This window comes from Felis catus, chromosome C1, assembly GCF_018350175.1.
Source record: "Felis catus isolate Fca126 chromosome C1, F.catus_Fca126_mat1.0, whole genome shotgun sequence".
NCBI classification, from domain to species: domain Eukaryota; kingdom Metazoa; phylum Chordata; class Mammalia; order Carnivora; family Felidae; genus Felis; species Felis catus.
Genome location: NC_058375.1, coordinates 174,448,484 through 174,470,811, shown reverse-complemented (window position 1 = coordinate 174,470,811; position 22,328 = coordinate 174,448,484). Strand labels below are relative to the sequence as shown.

Below are 22,328 nucleotides of genomic sequence, written 5' to 3'. Positions count from 1 at the left end.
TCTGTTTCTTTTTGATTGATAGGTTCAAGCAATTCTGAAAAGAAATTGGAATCAATATAAAATCCAATTTGGAAACAGCTTCTCCCATTCAGATGCTCTTCGCAGTGCGTCTTACACAGTGTCAACAATCAGTGATGGTACAGGATACAGTCACGACTGTCCCAGTGAACACTTAAATGGAAAAAGCATCCACGATATTGAAAATGTTGTCTTAAAACCAGAAAAGTTATATGATTGATAATAGAGGGAATACTGTTTAACTATTTTGGGTCACTCCTAACTCAAGGACTTGAATCCATGACTTTACAACCAGAAGACTTCAGTATAAAATGAATTTCTTGAATACCACAAAGAAACGCCTCACATCAATTCAGTAGTATTTTGTTAAATGTTTAACAACTAGCCCTTTGGGAGGGGAAAAAAACCCTTGATTTGTAATGTTTTTCCCGTTTCTATGGTGTATTCCCATCAGGGCTAATTTCGGTCTACCAGTCTGACATCACTGAATGTGAAACTGGGAAAAGATGAGGACAGTCAACTCTTGTAGGCTGGTATGTGCCAGCTCTAGTACACCACTGCACGAATTCACATGTGAATAAGACTGTAAAGTTCATATACGCATCGGGCGTGATTCTACTCTTGTTGGCTAAACAGGCCTAGCTGAGGCCTATAGACTTAGAGGGAAAATTGACTTTTCATCTGTTTGTTTTAAAAATCTTCATCCCATATTCATTGGTGCAGTTGATTTTTTTTTAACCAAGTAGGTATTCTAACCCTTTTTGTATTTACCCTTTCAAATGGACTGCATAAAGAGGTCATTATTTCTGTTGGCTTAACCACTTCTCCCCAAGAAAAGCAATAGAGTAGAATTGCTATTGGCTACTCATTGGCTGATACGTCACAGTTATATCCAATGTCATATCTGTTTTTGAGGTTTGATGAATAGTATGTCAGACATACAATCCTACTTTGGCATCATCAGGGGGATATCTTGGTTGATATTACAAAGCATCCTTGTCAGCTACTTTCCTATCTTACTACACAAGTGGGAGGGAATCAGTTTCCCTGTATCTGTAAATAGAAACTTTGCCCCTTCCATTTCTACTGTGTAGACAAACTGGCAATTATTTTACATGAAGGAAATCAGTGAAGGATTTCTTATTTTCTTGGAAGTTTGTAAAAAAAATTGTTATGAAAAATAAGCTTGTAAATACTCTGTTATTCTATTTTATAGTCTGAAATCAAATGTGTACAACCTAGGTAAGTTTTTAAAAAAACAAATACATAATGTAACAATGTATGCATGTTAATATCTGATACTGTGTCTGGGCTGATTTTATAATAAAATAGAGTCTGGAATTCTATATTTGGTAAATATTTTAAAGACAACCAGATGCCAGCATCAGAAGTTTGTTTGAGAACCAAGAGAACAGAAATATCTATGATAAGATATAAAATATTTATTTAAAAAAATCAAGCCATTGTTTTATTATATTAGCTTAGGTGATGCTTTCATACCTTAATAATAGGTATGTTTGACATATTTCTCCTTTTATTTTGACGATGAACTTGCATTCTAATCCAGTAATGTTAATGGATTCCTATGGTAAAAAATGCCAATCTGCCATTCTTATGGTTTTCACACCATTAAAAATATTACTTTTCTGACGCTTACTGCATAAACATTCATGGTTTTGAGAGTGTTCAGACTTTTTAAAAAATTAGAGGAATAGAATATATATACATATATATCATATACAATGCTTTATTAGAGCTACTATGATAATATGATACCAGAAATCAGTGAAAGACTTGAATACATCAGTGAAGAAGAATTGTCAGAACATTTAGGGAGTAATTAAATTAAGATGGAAGAAAGCCTTGCTAATGAATTAAAGTGACATTTAAATGGGATTCAGTTGTTCCCCTAATGTTATTTTCCACTGGAATTTCTGAAAAACAAAAATGCCTTCAATTAGTAAAATTCAATTTGAGGAGGACAAGTTACTATGTGTATGTGCTTTTCTAGTGTGTCAATTTGCTTAAAATGGATTAAACTAATGACTGAGTAATCATAGATTCTTTCTTAACTGTCAATAGATTGTGAGTTCCGAAGTCATTTGTAATTGTCCAGGAAAATTATCTAAATTAGTAAGAACTAACAGATTAAATGGCTTGGTCAATATATTTATAATTCATCTGTACACATGCAAAGATTTTGTCGTTTGTTTCTAAATTTATGGATTTTACAGCAAGCTGTCACAGGAAGGAATGCAGGCTGTTCTAGACTTGCCACTGTCTAAATAATACAAAAATTCCTTTAAATAAACTCACTGTTTAGCTACTTATTCTTCAAAGATTCAAATCCTTTGCTTCATACTGCTCACATATTTCCACATTCTTCCAGACAAACTGTCAAGTCTCAACCATAAATGACAGTAGAAAATTCTGTCTGTCAAATTCTCCATGAGCATTACAGTAAAATTTTACTGTCATTTTCCAGTGTTTCTTTTATTCTGTTTTTTTATCATATTAAATTTAGATCAGATTTCTTTTATGGCTCATAATTGTTTAGTGCACAGTTTTTATTTTTTTTTCAACGTTTTTTTTAATTTATTTTTGGGACAGAGAGAGACAGAGCATGAACGGGGGAGGGGCAGAGAGAGAGGGAGACACAGAATCGCAAACAGGCTCTAGGCTCTGAGCCATCAGCCCAGAGCCTGACGCGGGGCTCGAACTCCCGGACCGCAGGATGATGACCTGGCTGAAGTCGGACGCTTAACCCACTGCGCCACCCAGGCGCCCCTAGTGCACAGTTTTTAGATGAAGGCAGCGAATAATTACTCAGTTTTGTAGCCTTATTTTTTTATGAGTAATATTTTCAAATATTAGACTTCTCTAAAGCTGAAGTGATAACTAGGATCTCCTTTATATCTTACTTATAAAGAAAAGATAAAATAAATACTTTTTAAAGCCAAATTTTTGGGGTAGCTAAACACTAATTGGGGAATTTCTACCTTTCAGAATACAGATCTGCTACTTTTCTGTAAGTACTTGTGTAAGTCAGATTTTAATTAAAAAATTCTAGTTTGTCCTTTTTCATGTTCTAAAGTTATTTTCCAGTGAATTCATTCATAAAATATCCATTCTGGAATTTGGTGTTTGCTCAAATGTAACGCAGTGTGTACATAGTATTAGTGGTAGGTGTAGTGCTGTATTTATTGGCTTAATAATTTTTTTAAGTGTGAACTTCATTGTCTTTTGGTTTTAACCTGCTAATAGAAACCACCACTTCTTTTATCTGTAAGTCACAAACAAGATATTTTGATCAATTAAAATAAGTCATATTATGTCTACTTAATGTACATCTCTATTTTTTGATTGTATGAAAATATTAAAGTTATGAGTTAAAGTTGATTTTCACGCATGTGTACTGAAGTGTTGAATAATTTATACACATAACTGTTTATAGCAGTCAGTGGAATACTACTAAAATCAATGACTATATCTCTTTTTCCCTCTTTAAAATCTACAATAAGCCAGTAAAACATCCCATAAACCAATTTTTTAAATATTATGAATTTGAAAAAAATTGTGAATTTGTTTTTCAAGCTAGAAAACTCTAAAGAAATAAAATTCTAAATAAGTATTCAAATTCCTTTCTAGGCTGAAAGAAGGGAAAGGATGCCCAGAAAGAGGAAAATGTACACGAATTTCTCTCCTTTCTCCATTATGTTCCATTGTGTAGTTTTGTATTGAACAGAGGAAAGAAAAAGAAGGAAAATAACTATTTAGGGATAATTTTAAAAGGGGGAATAATCATGACTCACAAATATAAAATGAAAATGTGTCCCAGATTTTGGTTAGTTCTTTCATTATTGATGGAACAATATATCACAATTCATGGAAAAATTCAAGTATCACGTATATAGAAGAATATAAGATATGTTGAAATGAATTTATAAATAGATGCTCTATTCTTATGGCAATAATCAGTTACGTTCTATTGAATAACTAGTATGTATTTCTATAATCGAGAATAAATGTACATCATTATCAATTTTATGCAACTAACAAATCTGTAAAATAGCTCAAAATAATGAAAGGTAGAGATAACCTAAACGGATGTACGAGAAAGTACTACAAAAGACACTTCAATGACTCTAACATATATCTTGCCTATATAATGAGAAAGCAATATGTTGCACATGCAATAAGTACAATAAATATTTGTATGTATGTACATATATACATATATACATATATATATAAAGAGAGATGAGGGTGTCTGGGTGGCTCATTCGGTTAAGTCTCTGACTCTTGATTTCAGCTCAGGTCATAATCCCACGTTTTGTGGGATTGAGACCTGCGTCAGGCTCTGTGCTGACAGTGTAGAGCCTGCCTGGGATTCTCACTCTCTCCTTCTCTCTATGTTCCTCCCAAGCTCATGTGCACAGCCTCTTTCTCTCCCTCTCTCTCCCTCTCAAAATAAATAAATACATTTAAAGTAAAAAAGTGGGGGGGTGATAGCTATGGACACCCCTTGAATGCTATTGTAAGCAGTAGGAGAATTCAGAAATATAACAACACACAAAGTAAATGTGCACAGATACATATTTCCCATATACACATATAACAACCAGGTAGACGCCCAGTAGGGTAAAAAGGAGCAAATTTGTAACAGCATCAAGAGAAGGTAAAATAAATAGGAACAACTTAAATAAGAAATGAGTGAAATACATTTCAATACTACAAACAATCACAATAGAAGACATCAATCAGTTCATGGAAAAATACATGATGTTCTTGAAGAAGAAGATCACCATAAAGATGTCAATTTTCCTCTAAAAACTACATTGTAAGTATGGTAGTTAATTATTTTGAAACCAGACATGATGATTCTAAATTTCATAAATAGTCATGAAAGCTCTAAACAAGTGTGTGGGGGGGGGGGAGAGGAGATAAGCCTTGACATATTTTGTACCCTAACAGTTAAAACAGTGGTAATATCACATGATAAAAAGAGAGAAAGGGGGATAAGAAGTGTCTAGGTCACTCTTTTTAATATTTTGCTGGAGACAGAGCCAAAAATGATAATCCAAACAGGGAGTAAAATGACATTATCACCCAGAAAATCATGAATTCATTCTGTCTTACTCCCTCTTCTTTACAAACATGCCATCCCTGGAATACCAAATGTAAGAAATGGGCTTATTAACAAGTTACATGACTGGTATGGTTGCTGTCTTGTCTTTAAAAAGGCAAATGTGTTGAAATCATCACCTGGCAAGTATAGATGTCTGTAGAAAAAAACCATCCTTGCTAATTTTTGACTGGGAAAGAAGTGAAGATGCCAGTTGTCTCTTTCAAGCTACAAGTAAAAGCCTAGAATTTCACTGATATTAGATTCAGTGATGTTGAACCATCCCTCTGGAAAATCTAGGAGTACTAAAACCCCAAGGAACACCCCTTAGCCCACACTTACAGCAAAGTTGAATGGATATTCTATCGTTTCTAAATTCCATCTACATTCTTTTCCTTCAGACCTCAACTGGAAGGCATTTCTCTGGCTTGCTGAATTCCCAAATATTTTTATCATGTAATTTTATTTTAAGAAGTTTCTTAATTTTTTCTATTTCACTTTGTCCTTTTTGGGGAGCCTGGGTGGCTCAATCGGTTGAGCGTCCAACTTCAGCTCAGGTCATGATCTCACTGTTGGTGGGTTTGAGTCCTGTGTCGGGCTCTGCACGGACAGCTCAGAGCCTGGAGCCTACTTCGGATTCTGTCTCCCTCTCTCTCTGCACCTGCCCCCTCGCACTGTGTCTGTCTCTTGAAAATAAATGTTTTTTTAAAAAATGTCTTTTCAACTTTCCTTTGATCTCTTTAATTTAAAAAACATTTATTTTATTTATTTTTTAAAGTAGGCTCCACACCTAGTGTGGGCTTGAACTCATGACCCCAAGATCAAGAGTTGTATGCTCTAACAACTGAGCCAGCCAGGCACCCCTCCCTTGACCTCTTTATCTTAGCTCAGGCTATATATTATATTCTATCCCATTATTGTCAAAAATTTTCTGGAAACACATTAATATATCTAATCCCCAGTCTGTTATTGTTTATTTCATGTCTTAGTCTGCTTAGGCTCCATAATAAAAAATACAACAGATGGAGTGGCTTAATCAACAGAAATTTATTTCCCACAGTTCTACAGGTTGAGAAGTCCAAGATCATAGTGACAGCAAGGTACCAAGATCAAAGTTTCATTCTGAAGCCTCTTCTTGAGGCTTGTAGACAGCTGCCATCTTGTTGTGCACTTATGAGACTTCTTTGGGCAAGTGGAGAGAAAATGAGAGAGCAATATATCTTTCTTCTTATAGGAATACTAATCATATTAGATCGGGGCCCCACTTTTATGACCTCATTTAACCTTAATTACTTCTTTGGAGGTCCAATCTTCAAACATTGAGGGTTAGAGCTTCAATATTATTTTGGGGGGGGGGGGGGGACACAAACATTCAATGCATAACACTCCTTTATTTCATCACAAGGTCTGTATACTACTCATTACCTCATAATAAAGGAAACAAAATACAACAACAAAACTCAAATTTACACTTGTCCTGTAAGTCAGATAATGCTTCCTTTTCTGAAATAGGACTTCTGTAAAAGTTATCTTATTGCCTAAGTCTAGTTCCAGAAAGTTGTTGATGGCTGTCTTCTTGATCTGCTTTCTTCATAGGATATCATCCAGTTTCCTCACAAACTTCTTCCTCCTTAAAGTTCATTTAGGTCACTTTAGCCTTTTATTTCTTCATGCTCATGTCACAAATGCAGCCAGAGTCATTTTTCTCCTTTTGATTTTGTGTCCAAGAAGCTTGCCCAGCTGTGTCTGTCTTTTAGTTTTTGTGTTATTTACTCCTACAAAGTTTTGGTAAGAATGCTTTTCATCTCCAATAATATAAAAAGAGCTACTTTTTTTAATATTTATTTATTTCTTTTGAGAGAGAAAGAGAGAGGATCAGGGGAGGGGCAGAGAGAGAGGGAGACAGAGAATCCCAAGCAGGCTCCTCACTGTCAGTACAGAGCCCGATGTGGGGCCTGAACTCATGAACTGTGAGATCATGACCTGAGCCAAAATCAAAAGTCAGATGCTTAGGGGCTCCTGGGTGGCTCAGAAGGTTGAGCGTCCGACTTCTGTGCAGGTCATGATCTCAGAGGTCATGAATTTGAGTCCCATGTCAGGCTCTGGGCTGACAACTCAGAGCCTGGAGCCTGCTTCAGATTCCTTGTCTCCCTCTCTCTCTGCCCCTCCCACCCTCATGCTCTGTCTCTTTCTCTGTCTCAAAAATAAATAAACATTAGAAAATTAACGAAAACAAAGTCAGATGTTTAACCGACTGAGTCACCTGGGTGCCCCACACAGAGCACTTTCTACAGAACACCTGTTTGATCCAGGTCTACACACCCAGGACACTTTTCCAGACTGCAATTTACATTCTGGCATACGCTCCATAAATTTAGGCTAACCATATATTCCAGTTTTCTGAAGCATCTAGGTTTGTTGCTTGTTGTTACTGTATCTATTTCAGTTTAGCATTTGCAAGACTGGCCTTAGATTCATGAGAAAGGCCTCTGTTCTTGTCCTGGCACTTTAGAGACCCCAACTCTGGTCTTATTTCCATGTGAAAGGTGGTTATCTGAGGCAAGAAAACATGTCTACCTGGAGCTTAACTCTCCCCTTCTAACCATGTCCTGGGCATCTTGGGACCCCAGAGCTTCCAGCCCAAATGGCTTATGCTCATACCCGGGAACTATACAAGTCTTTTGGCTGCATTCCCCTTTCTGATGATGGACCATACCTCCTCTGTGCCCATCTCTCATCTCAAGGAGTGGCCCTAGGATCATTGTTTATACTGAGAAGTGAATAGACTCAGTATGCAGGCTGAAGGGTGAATTTACATCTGCATGAGAGACCCTGCCAGTGTTAGAGGGGGCTGGGGATGGACAAAAAGAGCCTTCTAAGGCCTGGGGCCAGCTCACCCAATATCAGCATGTCCTCATACAAAACTCCAAGGATTCTGAGAATTATGACATCTAATTTGAAACTAATCTTCTTGGGTGTTTTGAAAATTTATTTGTAAAAATAGAAAGAGAAAGCTACTGAGTAGTTTTGTGGCTTCCTTTGTATACTTGAAATATGTCAAATATATGGGCTTCAATTTGTACGCTTGCCTCAGGCTCTACAGATATTAAGGAAGAGTCTGAGACATTTTCCTAGATAAACATCTCTTGGTTTGGATAATGAATTATATGTTCCCTAATTCACTTCTACTCTAAACCTTCCCTGACCCCAACTGAAAAGTACTTATTAAATGGTTAAGACTTTTTTCTTTCTTTCCCCCAAAGATCTATTTCATGCTTTTATTATGTATACTAAAGCCCACAATTATCTGCCATTTTCAATAATTCACAATTCAATAATTCTTGGCAATAACCATGAAAACAACTAGCGTTACTAGTGTTATTCTAACAACTCTATTGATCAAATATTATACCTCATGGTCCTGTCAAGCATGGGCCATTCCTGAAAGTAACTAGCAATCTTTACCTTTCATTTGCTAAGTGTAATTGAAATAGGATTCCTTCAGAACTCATAAGCTTTGGGGTACCTGGTTGGCTTAGTTGGTTGAGCATCTAACTTTTGATTTTGGCTCAGGTCATGATCTCATGGTTCCTGGGATCAAGCTCTGCATAAGGCTCTGCATTGACAGTGCAGAGCCTGCTTGGGATTTTCTCTCTCTCCCTCTCTCTCTCTCTCTTCCCTCCCCTGCTTCCTCTCTCTCTCTCTCTCTCTCTCTCTCTCTCTCTCATGATAAATAAGTAAGCATTAAAAAAAAAGAGAAGTCACAGCTTTTTTCACTGATAGATTTTTAAAACCAGCTTCACTGTTGTTCTAAAGAAAATTTAAGTTATTTATTTCCTGGAATTAACCTAATAATAAATATCTACTGTCCTCCCAAACATGGCCTTATGCATCAGAGTTTTGGGGCAGTTGTTCTTTCTCTGGAGACAGCGGTTCTCATGAAGAAGCCCCTCACTGAAAGCATCCTCACACTCTCTCCTGCACAGAAGCTCTATCTGGTTTTCTCCTCTTTGCTTTTATTCAACTCTCCGAATATAAAGGTTATGTATGATAAATAGAAACTAACAGAAAGCACTGTCCCCTCCCCTTTGTCCTATAAAAATGCAGTCAGTTCTGTTTCACAGTAGACAGACTTGCCCTGTCTTCCATCTTTCTTAATTTTTCTATCTGCAGCTGCCAACAGACATTTCTCTTCCCATCACAAAAGCTGAAGGAGAAAACTCAGCACTGTCTACCACTAAAATACTTTGGTCAATTCCTGATGCTACTGATATTTTGCAGATATTTCTACCCCACTAAGATGCTCCTGAATTCTTCCTACCTGATAGTTTGCTTTGTGCCTTCTCACAGCCAGCCTCTGGCTTCCCGAATTGCTGTCACATTTGCAGATGTTTATGTTCTTCTACTTTCTTTTCCTCTATTCTACCTGCCCAGGTGTGTTATCCCCTTTCCCTGTTTTACACTGGCTCTTCTACATTGAGAGCTTGGGACATGGTAGGCACTCAATAAATATTCATTCCTTTTCCTTCAACTATTAAAAACTATATTTGAATCAGTAGGGCAAATGTAATCCTCAGATAATTAAACTGAGCACTTGAAAATGTATGTTAATGTCTCTCTGTTTCCATATTATAAAGTTAAGACTAGAAATAGGTGTCAATATTTGATACTAGAAACAGTATCAAGCTATTCATACCAATAAGAAACAACATAGAAGAAAATAATTTATAGGAAAGCCCATCAGAAGACCTTTTATTGCCCTTTAATAATCAGGGTAAGGGGGAGAATTTGTCAAATAAAAGGAGCTAAAAGGCAAAGACAAGACTTTGAAATAATGGCTTCTGAAATAAGGGATTGGCACAAATTCCTATTGCACAATGTCCCATCTACAAAATAACAGCATGTTCCTTTCTTGACAGTCTATTGTCTCTTCTGTCTCATGATGAAAGTAGATTTATCCTTTTATACTCTGATTATTTCCTGTTTGAGTAGTCTGTCATCAGTGGATAAAATAGAAAGGATCCCTTTTTGTTCTTTTTATTCAATGGATACCACCATTCAGCTATCTCAAATGGTGGGCAGGCCAGGTCTCATTGGCTCCCTGCCTCTCTGCAGCTATGCCAGTGAGGCCAGAATGCAGAACCAGAAATGTGGAACTAAGTGGAAGTTAAGGCCCTGAACTGTGCTCCATGACCTTGACTTGTTTATGTGATCTTTGAATATCCATTTCCTCAAAGGGGCTAACAGTGAAAACACAAAGAGTTGAAAATTCACTGTTTCTAAGAGGTTCTAAGGAATCATGGGAGGTGTCAATTAATACATAAAGTGACAGGTAAAGATTGGCAGGGTGTGTGGAAAAAAATTTTAAATTATAATGAATACAAAGGTTTTGTATGATTAAGCAGGAAAATATGTAGCACTGTTGGTAATTTCCAGTAAACTATTAGATCAGCTATGCTTTCACTGTCACAGGTGTTAGACCACGAGGTGCCCTGGGGGAGAACAATTTATTCTATGGCTTCCAGAACACATTTGATTCATATCCTGTCTCCTATGTTGTTTTACAATGTATCATATTTATTATATGACAAAATAAGCATTTTTTGGATACACTGCAAATCACCCATCTTATAAGGCTTCTTTTCTCCTAGGGGTTGTGGATAGAATTCAGGAGATCCATGAATTTAGATGCACAGAAAGTTCATGCTTGTATTTTCATTAACTGCAGGCTGAAATTCAATATATCCTTCCTTTATGAATATAGGAAAAAACCACAATAGTATTAGCCATAACTATGACTTTGTCATCAATATAAATCATAGATTTGGATATCATTATATCAAATAATGATTGTTGCAGAAGTCTGGAAATAACATTTTTGATCACCAATATTTTAAAACTGTGATCATTATTAGACTTACTCATTAGGTAAATGTATTTAATAAAGAACTACATGTATAGTTGTATCACAAATTTGTTTTTAATATTTGGATAAAAGAATTGTAATATAACCTATTTCCTTGGTAAACGGTGTATTTTATTTTGGATATTTAAAAGTATTATTCTGACAAAAGGTCCATAGGCTTCACCATACTGCCAAAGGAGTGAAAGATACACAAAGTAGTGAAAAGCCATAGTTTAGAAGAACAGTGGTTCTCAAAGTTGAGTGTGCATCAGAATTCCCTGTAGAGCTTGTTAAAACACTGATTATGGAGTCCCATCCCCAGAGAATGATTCAGCCAGTGTGGGGGGACCTGAGAACTTGCTTTTAGAACAGGTTCCCAGGTGATGATGATGCAACTGGCCCAGGGACCACGCTTTGTAAGTGACTGCAATAGCATTGCTTGGAAGAAAAAATGGGTGGCTCTTAAAATCAAAGCCTAAAATTGTTTTTAAAAATCATATGGATGTTTGGAAATGCAAGCTGGTGCAGCCACTCTGGAAAACACTATGGAAGTTCCTCAAAAAACTAAAAATAGAACTACCCTACAGCCCAGAAATTGCACTACTAGGCATTTATCCAAGGGATACAGGTGTGCTGTTTCGAAGGGACACATGCAACCCCATGTTTATAGCAGCACTATCAACAATAGCCAAAGTATGGAAAGAGCCCAAATGTCCATCGATGGATGAATAGATAAAGAAGATGTGGTATACATACATACATATATATATACATATATACATATATATATATATACATACATACAATGGAGTATTACTCGGCAGTCAAAAAGACTGAAATCTTGCCATTTGCAACTACTTGGATGGAACTGGAGGGTATTATGCTAAGTGAAATTAGAGAAAGACAAAAATCATATGACTTCACTCATATGAGGACTTTAAGAGACAAAACAGATGAACATAAGGGAAGGGAAACAAAAATAATACAAAAACAGGGAGGGGGACAAAACAGAAGAGAGTCATAAATATGGGGAACAAACTGAGGGTTACTGGAGGGGTTGTGGGAGGGGGGATGGGCTAAATGGGTAGGGGCACTAAGGAATCTACTCCTGGAATCATTCTTGCAAATATATGCTAATTAATTTGGATGTAAATTTAAAAAAATAAAAAATAAAACAAGTTTAAAAAAATCATATGGATGTTGGCAAGTAATCATTCAGAAGAACTTGAAATTGATACCCATTAAAAAGAAATGCTCAAATGTTTGTGGTTTTGTTGTTGTTGTTGTTGTTGTTATTGTTTTGCTAACAGAGCACAGCAAATCCATTGTATAAAGATTTATGTCTTGAACAGTTGGTCTCTACACATAATGATATAAATCAAAAGAAAACATCAACACCATTATCAAAGATGAACACACTTTTACCTTAAGGAAAGAAATTTGCAAGCAGTCAGGATGCTGTATTCAAGAAACCAAACCAGAATAAATGTGTCTAGTTTTGATATTTTCAAGTGTACATCCCTCAAAACTCAGGGTCCCTAAGTGTGCCATGCATGTGAAGTCTCACTTCCCGAGTGAAGAATGATTCACTGTAACAATAGACAAATCCTTCTATTTCTTTTATACCTCCTCAGGTCACTTTTCAGAAACCTGTCCAAGATAAGATATTTTCAAATACAATTGTGTCGCTGTTGAAATGATAAATAGTGAAGGGATCTTTCCATCTAGAATAGATTTAAATTCTGAAGGTTGATTTTGCTTTTATAATTCAGTTAGTCTTGCTCCAAATGAGAATAGTTGCCTCCGGAGTTTTAATTTCCTCTTGAGTATGTCTATTTCTTCTCAGGCAAAAGTATTTAAAATATGTATGGTGATAAACCTCGCATCGTACAGCCTCTCCTCCTTGTGACTGTGGATTTTTAATTAACATTAGCTCCTGGGTTATATTTGTGTTAATGGATTCTATTATACATTCAGCAACCCTTCCTAGCAGAAGGAAGAAATAGATCCACAGACAAGAGTTGAAAGGAAAAAAAATGATAAGGTGACTGTGAATCAATGCATGTGGGATTCTCTGCATGCTATGTTCTAGAAATTGATGTCCAGCTCAGGATTCTAACATCATTCCATACTCCTGGACCCAGGGAGTGTACATAATTTCTTTGCTTACACAACCATTCAATTCAAGCTTAGCTTCCATTTTAAAAGGTAATATTTGAGCACAGAGGGAACCAAAATGATAAAATGTATGGGGGACCAGCATTAATGTCTGTTAGGTAAAAGGAAAGGTGGACATTCAAACAATATGCCCGGGATGACAGGCAGTTGTCAGAGCTTATGGTGGAGCAACATTGCTAAATATGTGAGATAATCAGCAAACAAATAAGCTTAGTAAATTTAAATAAGTCCTGCCAAATTCGGCTGCAGGCATTTAGAATTTGAGAATTCCAAATAACAAGGCACTTAGATTTCTCAGAGGATAAGGCCTGGATCATTCCACTGCTAAACATTATTTTTTTCTACTGACAAAAGAAATGGCAGGGAGAGTGACTGAAATACAGAAAAGAAAAAGATCTCTTAGTTTCTTTTTTTTTAATCAAAATAAATGAAAGCTTTCATTAGTATCCAAGATCTCTAAAACATTCCAAGATGTATTGTAGTTCAGAGAAGCAGCAGCTGAGGAAGTGTTAGAACCATTATCATCTCTAATATTTTCAAGTGTAGAAGGAAGGATGAACCCTTATTAGGTAGTAAATGATAACAGCCAATCACATGGTTACTTTGATATTGTTCTCTATCATGTGAAAAGCAAAAAAAAAAAAAGTGACATAGCTCTGAAACTTACATTACTAACTACTTCTTTAACTATCATTTCATGTTTCCCATTTTCTTGTCCATGACATCAGTGTTTTAGAGTCATGGCTTTAAGTAAAACAAAGAGAGAAAAAACTCAGTGTGTCTATCAGGAAGGGAGAAAATTTTAGTTTTGGTGAAAATATTTTGGACTGATAAATGCATACAATTTTAATAAATCTAATAAAAATTATTGATACCCCTAAAGGGATTTTATATTATAGTAGCCCTATGTGAACTTGTAAACTGAGGCTCCCAAGTTACTGAACTTGGGAACAAGTATATACCTAAGGAGTTTCAGAAAATCAGTTGCTTTGCTTTTCTGAATGGCTGGTAATAATTTATGGGAAATGAAAAAAAAAATCAAATCAGAAGATGGAGGAAATGGTGAGGAGAAGTTTTGAAGGAGAGCAGGCTGGGTCATGTAATGTCTAGTTGCACAGGATTCTGAGTTAGAAAGGCCAATGTGCAAATGTTAGTTCTGTTATGTTCTACCTTATCCAAGTTGCTCAAATTCCTATGTTTCTTTTGCTCCTCAGCAAGAAGGCAAAAATAATAATTTTCAGGATTTTGTATAAAGTAGTTAAGATATTTATAATGCCTAGTGGGCTACTAGGAAATGGAAGACATTTCAGTGAATGTAGTTTTAGGATTAGGTTTATTAAACAGCTACTATGTATTACAAGTTTTGCTAGATACTTTGTTATATTAATAATTGCTATTTATCAAAATTCCACCTGCCAAACTCTTCCTGGTTATTTCTTACATATTAGTTCATTTCCTTTTCATTCCTAACTATGTAAGGCAGGTATTATAATTCCTGGTTTGCTTACTATGGAATTGAAAAGAAATTAAGACATTTGTCTTAAGACCTCTGAGGCCATAAATGGGAAAGTAAAGGATTATATCTGGATCCAGACTTTCATGCTGTTAACAACTGGATGTGTCATTCATTTTAAAGATTAATAGTTAAAAATGTGGAGAAGGTTTGTGTTTCTAAATGATAAATTAAAAAGTTCACTTACACAATTTCCATTTTACCCAGTAATTTTAGATAATGATGGTGGCTACTGATAATGAGTGTTTGGTGGGGATGATTGGGAGAATTTTCTATTGGATTTTCATTTCAAGTAACCAATATTTAGTTGAAACCATAGTAACCATTTTGATTGAAATCCCCATTTCACTCATGTCTTTGATTCATGAAAAAGGCGTTATAAACCAGTTGGTGATAGATGCCATATAATGAAATATTTTTTTGATAGAATTACCATTGCTAGAGAGAAGATTGCAATGTAAAGCCAAAGAGTAACCATGATGGTCTGCTATTTTTTTAAAATGTTTATTTATTTTTGAGAGAGTCAGAGTGTGAGTGGGGCAGGGGTAGAAAGAGGGAGACACAGAATCCAAAGCTGGCTCCAGGTTCTGAGCTGTCAGGACAGAGCCCTATGCGGGGCTCAAACTCACGGACTGCGAGACCACGACCCGAGCCAAAGTCGTACACTTAACTGACTGAGCCACCCAGGCACCCCCATAATGGTCTACTCTTAATGGAATACTTTTTTGGAAAAATTATTGATAGTGTAAAAGTTTCCTTATTTCACTGCAATGTATGTTGTGATATATACCATTTGTGTCCCAAGCACAACCACACTGGAAGATCTTTGAAAAATGCTTATTGAATAAATGAATGAATTAAAATCTTTTTACTGCTCTTATCAGGGGCATCAACATCCTCTTACTCCTCAGTCTCTGCAGAATTTGCTACACTCTCCTCTTCATCTTCTAAGACATCTTTGATTTTTTTCCCCCTACCTACTTTTATGATCATTTTTTTCTCTGTCATCTTTACTAACTATCCTCTTCTAACCATCTCTTAAACACAAGTAATTTACTGGTTGCCCTTGATTACTTTCTCCAATCATACTCGCTCTCTCTGGGTGATCCCAATCAATGTTATGGCTTCAACTGTCACATTTATATTGAAGAAACAGAAGTAGGGAAAAGAAGGGGGGAAGTTGAAAAAGAAAGGAGGGGAGTAAGGGAGGGAGGAATGGATAGAGGGAAGGAGGGAGGGACACTGGCTCTGGAAATATCAATATAACTCACAATCATCCCATATCAACATATCTAAAATAGAATTACTTACTCATCCTGTTAATCCTGATCTTTCCCAGTACAGTAAAACCTTGGTTTGCGAGCATAATTCATGCTGGAAACATGCTTGCAATCCAAAGCACTTGTATATCAAAGGCAATTTCCCCATAAGAAATAATGGAAACGCAGATGACTTGTTGCACAACCCAAAAATATTCATATAAAAATTATTACAATACTGTAATATAATACAAAATAATAAATAAAATACAAAATATAAAAAAAATAAACACATTAACCTGCACTTCCCTTTGAAAACTTTTGCAGCTAGTGTGAGGGAGATGAGAGAGGAGAGTTATTGTGTAGGACGACTTTCACTATCACTAATGGAATCACTGCTATCTATTGGCTCAATGGGATCTTTTTCTTTCTGTGCAACTTTAACAAGGAACCTATCCAATGACACTTGCTTCTGTCTCCTTTTGAGGATTTCACACAAATATGACATTGCATTGTCGTTAAACAAATTCATCACTTGTACTTCTACAGCCTTATTGGGGTGGTGCTTTTCTACAAAATTTTGCACTGTTTCTCACATTTTACACATCTCACTAATCTCATTTGAAGTGAGGGATTTCTCTGCCTTTGTCTCCTTCTCCTCTACAGAAGAGATGCAAATGTAAACATAAAATCTTGCAATTTTGGCCACTCACATACCTCATTCGTAATTCCTGATTATTTCCTTCTTAACTTCCACCGTAATCATCTCCTTCTTCTTATCACCTTTCTTTTCAACCTTTTTCTGCATGAGGGCCATTGTATACACTACCACAGATGTTGACTATAGTACAGTATTTATAAAATCTTGTCATATACTGTATTTAAGGTAACTGGCAATAAGGCAGTAGAGGAAAGGGTCTATATCTACAGGCACCCTGACCTAGAATGAAGCAAAGCATTCCTAAGCTTCGTCTTGTATTGAAAAGCAAAGGATTGTCCATAGGTGCTTTGAAGTGACAAAAAATATACACTAGTTCCAGTTGTGGGCACCTTCCAACATTCTGAAAAATCACTGATTTCTGCCAAACATGGTGGCCTGATACTGAGCATCCGAGCATAGAAGACAATCACCCACAATCCCTCAGAGAGAGAGTAAGAGAGAGAGACCATTGGCTCAGTTGTGGTCACGTGATATTTGGCTTCGTGTACTGCTCATATTGCATGACACTGCTAATTTATTAGAAATGCTCATCTTGTGGAACACTCACAGAACAAGTTACTCCCAATCCAAGATTTTACTGTATTCTGTATTTAATGAGCATTGTCACGTTCTGTCTTTGCTTAAGCTCAATTTTTTAAAATGCTTATTACTTTGAGAAAGAGTGTGTTCATAAGCAGGAGAAGGGCAGGGAGAGAGGGAGAGAAAGAATCCCAAGCATCCCTGAACTGTCAGTTCACAAACTGGGAGATCATGGCCTGAGCCAAAATCAAGAATTGGATACTTAACCAACCAAGCCACCCAGGCGACCCTTGCTTAAGCTCAAATTTTAAGAATCCTCAAACACACCCCCTTTTCCTGGCTATATATGTTCAATCAATCTCCATTACCTATTAATTTGTTTTCACCAATGTCTCCGTAATATCATTGTTTTCCATTGCCTTAGTTCAGTTTCTTAAAATATTTCAGTTGGAGGATTATTTCTTCCTCCTATATAACTTCCTCCTGCTGATCTCTCCTCATTTTGGGCAATTATCCATATGCTGCTCCCAACAGTTAATATTCTTTACCCAGAACAAGTCAGACCATTTCATTTTTCTACCTAAGACCTTGACTTACCATTACCTGTGGTATAAAGTTTAAAATCTTTCATACAGAGCATTAAGTCTCTTGTAAACCAGGTGCAAGTTATTTCTCTACCCATCTTGCCTCCCTTCTCCACGGTTTTGAGGCAAGCACACAGACTTTCTCCTCGTTCTCTGAACACACAACATGCTTTCAGAACATTGTGCCCTGAATACCCTACCCCACCTCCTCCTCTTGGCAAATTCCCACTCATAATTCATGGCCAGTTGAGATGTATCTCATCCATGGCCTTTCCTCATTCCCTCAGGCAAGTAGTTGTTCTGTTTTCTTCTCCCAAAGGACTCATGTTCACATAGTGATTATATCAGTGGTTACAACTATCATAGTAATTGGTTTTGGTATCTGCCTTCTTCACTATATTGTTTTATTCCTCTGTGCCTCCATCTCTAGTATAATAAATGTACCATAATTTAAATTTATGCATGCATACTTACATGCCAAAATTTCACTCAAGTATCCTTTTAAATTTAATCCATATCTCCTTCCAGCATAATGATTTACACTAGTTCAAAATTTTGATAAACCCTAATGTGTTAATTATTTAAAATAATTTATATAAACACCTTATGTTTTTTATAATGATGATCACTAATATAATCTGCATACCACCCTACAAGCACATGTAGATTCGTCAATATGAATTCCATCTCTTACCCTAGGTTTGCCACTTAGTCTTAGGGCTGCAGGCCTTCATGACTGATCATTAGTTATGGTTTCTCTTGCTCTAAGTCTACAAATTACAGTCTATCCATATATATATATATATATATATATATATATATATATATATATATATTTTAATATATATATATTTTAATATATATATATTTAAATATGATTTGGCTTGAAGACTGTAAGTATGTTATAATTGTGCTATAGAGAATAAATATCCCCCAAAGAAGAATCCATTGGCTTCTCTGAGAGAATAAAATCTATGGCTGAGTGATGAAAATTTGTGTAAGACATTGAGGGTATTTCGATGATCTGCTTGACTTCCTTGCAAGGGTAAAGGATATATTCAGCAACACTGAAGTTTACTAAGAACTATTGTAATCAACTTCTATTCAATGGCAATTGCAATATTGTACATAATTTGTTATCATGGTTTTTTAAATTCACTCATTCTTCTGACACATATTTATTCAATTCCTATAGTGTGCGAGAGATGCAGTTAGTGGTAAACAATCACAGACGGCTCACCAGCCTCACAACACTTACAGTCTTCCATCATCAGGTCTCCAGTGGCCAAGAGGTTTGCAAAGCATTGTTACTAAAAATGCTTCATAAAAAATTTCTATAATAAATTATAGATGAAAAGAGAAATCAGTATGCTATGTATAATGAAAATAAGAAGTTACAGAATTTAGTAGCTAGAACAGCTGATAAATAAGTATGATGTGAAAGTTTCAAAGAGTATACAGGAGAGATTGGGAAAATATTATTTATGCAATACGCCACCAAATTTTCTAAGCTGAAGAAAGTGCCAATTTCACAAATTCAGCAAACCATATCAGAAATGTGGAAAAAGAAAAGGACTTTATTTATCTTAGTCTTTGCCCCCAAATAATAAGTGTTTCATAATAGTATGAATATACATGTAAAACACAGCCCAGAACTGTACTACAGAAGCCCTTAAACAAAAGTGTAGATTTCAAGTCAGTTCCAGCGAACAGGATCATCATGCCCCTTCACCCTAAAGTTGGTATTGTTTTGCCTACTGATATGCATTTAGGTACACAGATGAGAAAGAAGAGTGAGGTAGAAAAACAATTGTTCTTAATATGAGCATCATGAACGAGCTTTCGGACATGAAATTATTTGAAGCATTTTTTAATGGAGAAAGAGTCAATAACATTCATCAGATCCTCCAAGGGACCTATAATTACCCCAAAGTTTAACTACTCAAAAAGCAGGAGAGAGAGAGAGAGAAAATGAGAACAGAAATGAAATAATCCCAAGGCAGTAATTAAGAGTACTTTGGAGGCCCCCAATTAAAAGAAAAAAAGTTGAAAGAATTCTGAAATAAAACAGGATATGTTAAAAACTTAATTACTTCTCAAAAATGTTGCTATTTTGTTTAGTATTTGGAACAGAGATAAAGAGATAATGGAAACAGAGAAATTTCCCCTATTATTTAGACGTTTCAGTGTTTGCTACAAATGATTTTTGGGAAAGTACTTTTAGATCTACAGCTATCAAAATCATCTTAATCAAGACTGGTCTTTGGTTTATTCATATAAATTTTACATTGAATTCTGTTCTTAAGGATGCCTGAAATTGTGGTTTGTATTCTTTATTATTATTTGATTTACTACTGAAGAAAACTTATTGTATGCAGATCAATAAGATGTTTCAGAAACAAAAGCAAAGAGATCAAAAGCTAAATATACCCATTTCACCTTGACCTTACTTTTCCAAATGATTAAAGCCGTGTTAGTCGAATTAAATGCAGTGAACGTCTACATACACAGATTGTGAAAGAACGGTGTTTGAATACAGCGTATGTGCCACCCTTTTCAGAGCCTTGAGAGTTTACTTAATAAATGAATTACAGCTCTTCTTTACTGAAGTCACTTCCTGATAAACAGCCAACATGAAGAAATAAATATAAGGCGGTTTGTGAATTCCAGGCTGCTTGGCTAGTCATAATCGGTGTGTTGTTATCTTGGCTTGAGGACAATAATCATAATTTCTTTCCTCTAAATAGCTGAATTCAATCCAACTCAGAATGTCATAAGTTTATGCATCTGTTATAACGAAAATTAAGATTAGTGAAGACGACCAATGCCACTGGAATAACTTTTTTAAAAGACCTTTCCTTCCCCCATTCCTCCTTCTTGTTTCATCAAATTAGAATAACTCCCAATTTTAAAGGACTCACAGACTGAATTGTACTTTCCCAGCCACTGTTTGTCCAGTGAGTTAAACAAACACATATGTAGTCAGAAAACATCTCTCCTTTTGTATATGTGGCTTTTTATGTGTATTAAGATAATATAGTTATTCTTTGCTTAAATCTATGATTATCATATCTTTATAAATATATCTATGTATTAGAAGTATAGATTGCTTTGAGTAGTATAGACATTTTAACAATGTTTATTCTTGCAACCCATGAGCATGGAATGCTTTCCCATTTCTTTGTGTCCTCCTCAATTTCTTTCATAAGTGTTCTATGGTTTTCACAGTAATATACATTTATAGTGGATGACAATTTCTAAGACATGTTTAAGTGATGTGATAATGATTATGTCTCACATAAGATCAACAATTTTTGTTCAAGAACTGATTAGATTTGCACAAATAAAAATTGTTGATCTTTATATTGTTCATTTTTCCAAATATTATTAATTCAATAATATAAATTAAAATCATATTTACATCATTAGTTACTGTTCAAAAAAGTCAATGATCCCCGGGATTCTTAAAATTATTCAATTTGTTAACAGAAATTGAAGAAAAAGGCAAGTATGTGCCGAAGTAGAGAGAAAGAGAAAAGTCATATAGATCAGGAAGAATCTGAGGACCTTGAGGCCCTCAGCAGTGAGCTTGGAAGTTCAAGAATAAGAGAATCTGCAAGTTAGGTGGAGAATTTTTATCAAGAACAAAAGAGCATTGATTTGAATGAAAACTACGTGATGTGACTAAAACTTTCACTAGGGATTATCCTATTGAGTAGATAAAAGAGGACAAATGAAATTAATTTTTTTCTCAGAGGAATACAGAAGAATATTTTGCAAGATTTTGATTATGAAGAGTGAGAGGAGAGGAGATGGGGAAGACTGAAAATCGTGCCCAAGGGCCTGGAAAGATGATGGTTGAAGTCATTCAAGAGAAGGAATAGTGAGAGAACATTTAAAGGAAAACAGATGGTCTAAGGTCAAACATGATAATAGCCATAGTAGAGAGGTTATTAATGCAAATTTTGAAATTATAACATTGTGTAGTACATTTTGTGTCACCAATGTTTTCATGTGAATGTTACCTCATTTGACTTGATAGACAAGAAGAATGGCCATGCAAAAGCAAGAAGAAAAGATGAGGTCACCCAAACGATAAATTATAATTTGGACTGTTAGGAAAGATTAGAAAATAGCTAATATCATTTATTTAATGCTACCCTATGTCCATGACATGTTATGTTTTCCAAAATCTGTTTTTTTAACCTTCACAATAAATTTTCAGACAGTCACTAAGGATCCATTTTGCAGAAGAGGAAACTGAGATTCACAGAGTTCTTGCAACTTGTCCAAGATCACATAATTAGGAAACAATAGAACTAGCATTCATGCCAGATGTGACTGGCTAGAAACGTAATTTATTAAGAAATCCTGGATCAATAAAAGCTGAGGGACCTTTCTGAAATAATGACAACAAAATAAAATTTCCTGGCTACTCATCTGCCATTCAACACTGTGATTTTAAACTAAAGAGTAAATGAATAAAAAATAATCCATAGATAGTTA

The 22,328-nt window shown here is 35.5% G+C and overlaps 1 protein-coding gene and 1 long non-coding RNA gene across 3 annotated transcripts in view; one reads left to right on the top strand and one right to left on the bottom strand.

Moving 5' to 3' along the window:
- CALCRL (calcitonin receptor like receptor) overlaps nucleotides 1–3,417 on the top strand; it is a 105,384-nt gene extending 101,967 nt beyond the window's left edge. For both annotated transcript variants that reach the window (XM_011285419.3, XM_011285418.3), the window contains one exon: nucleotides 23–3,417. In XM_011285419.3, coding sequence (XP_011283721.1) covers nucleotides 23–238 — 216 coding nt within the window. In that variant the 3' untranslated portion in view covers nucleotides 239–3,417. The remainder of the gene's footprint in view (nucleotides 1–22) is intronic.
- Nucleotides 1–22,328, bottom strand: part of LOC102901483 — a 239,111-nt gene that overhangs the window by 38,402 nt on the left and 178,381 nt on the right. The gene's annotated exons all lie outside the window — the stretch shown is intronic.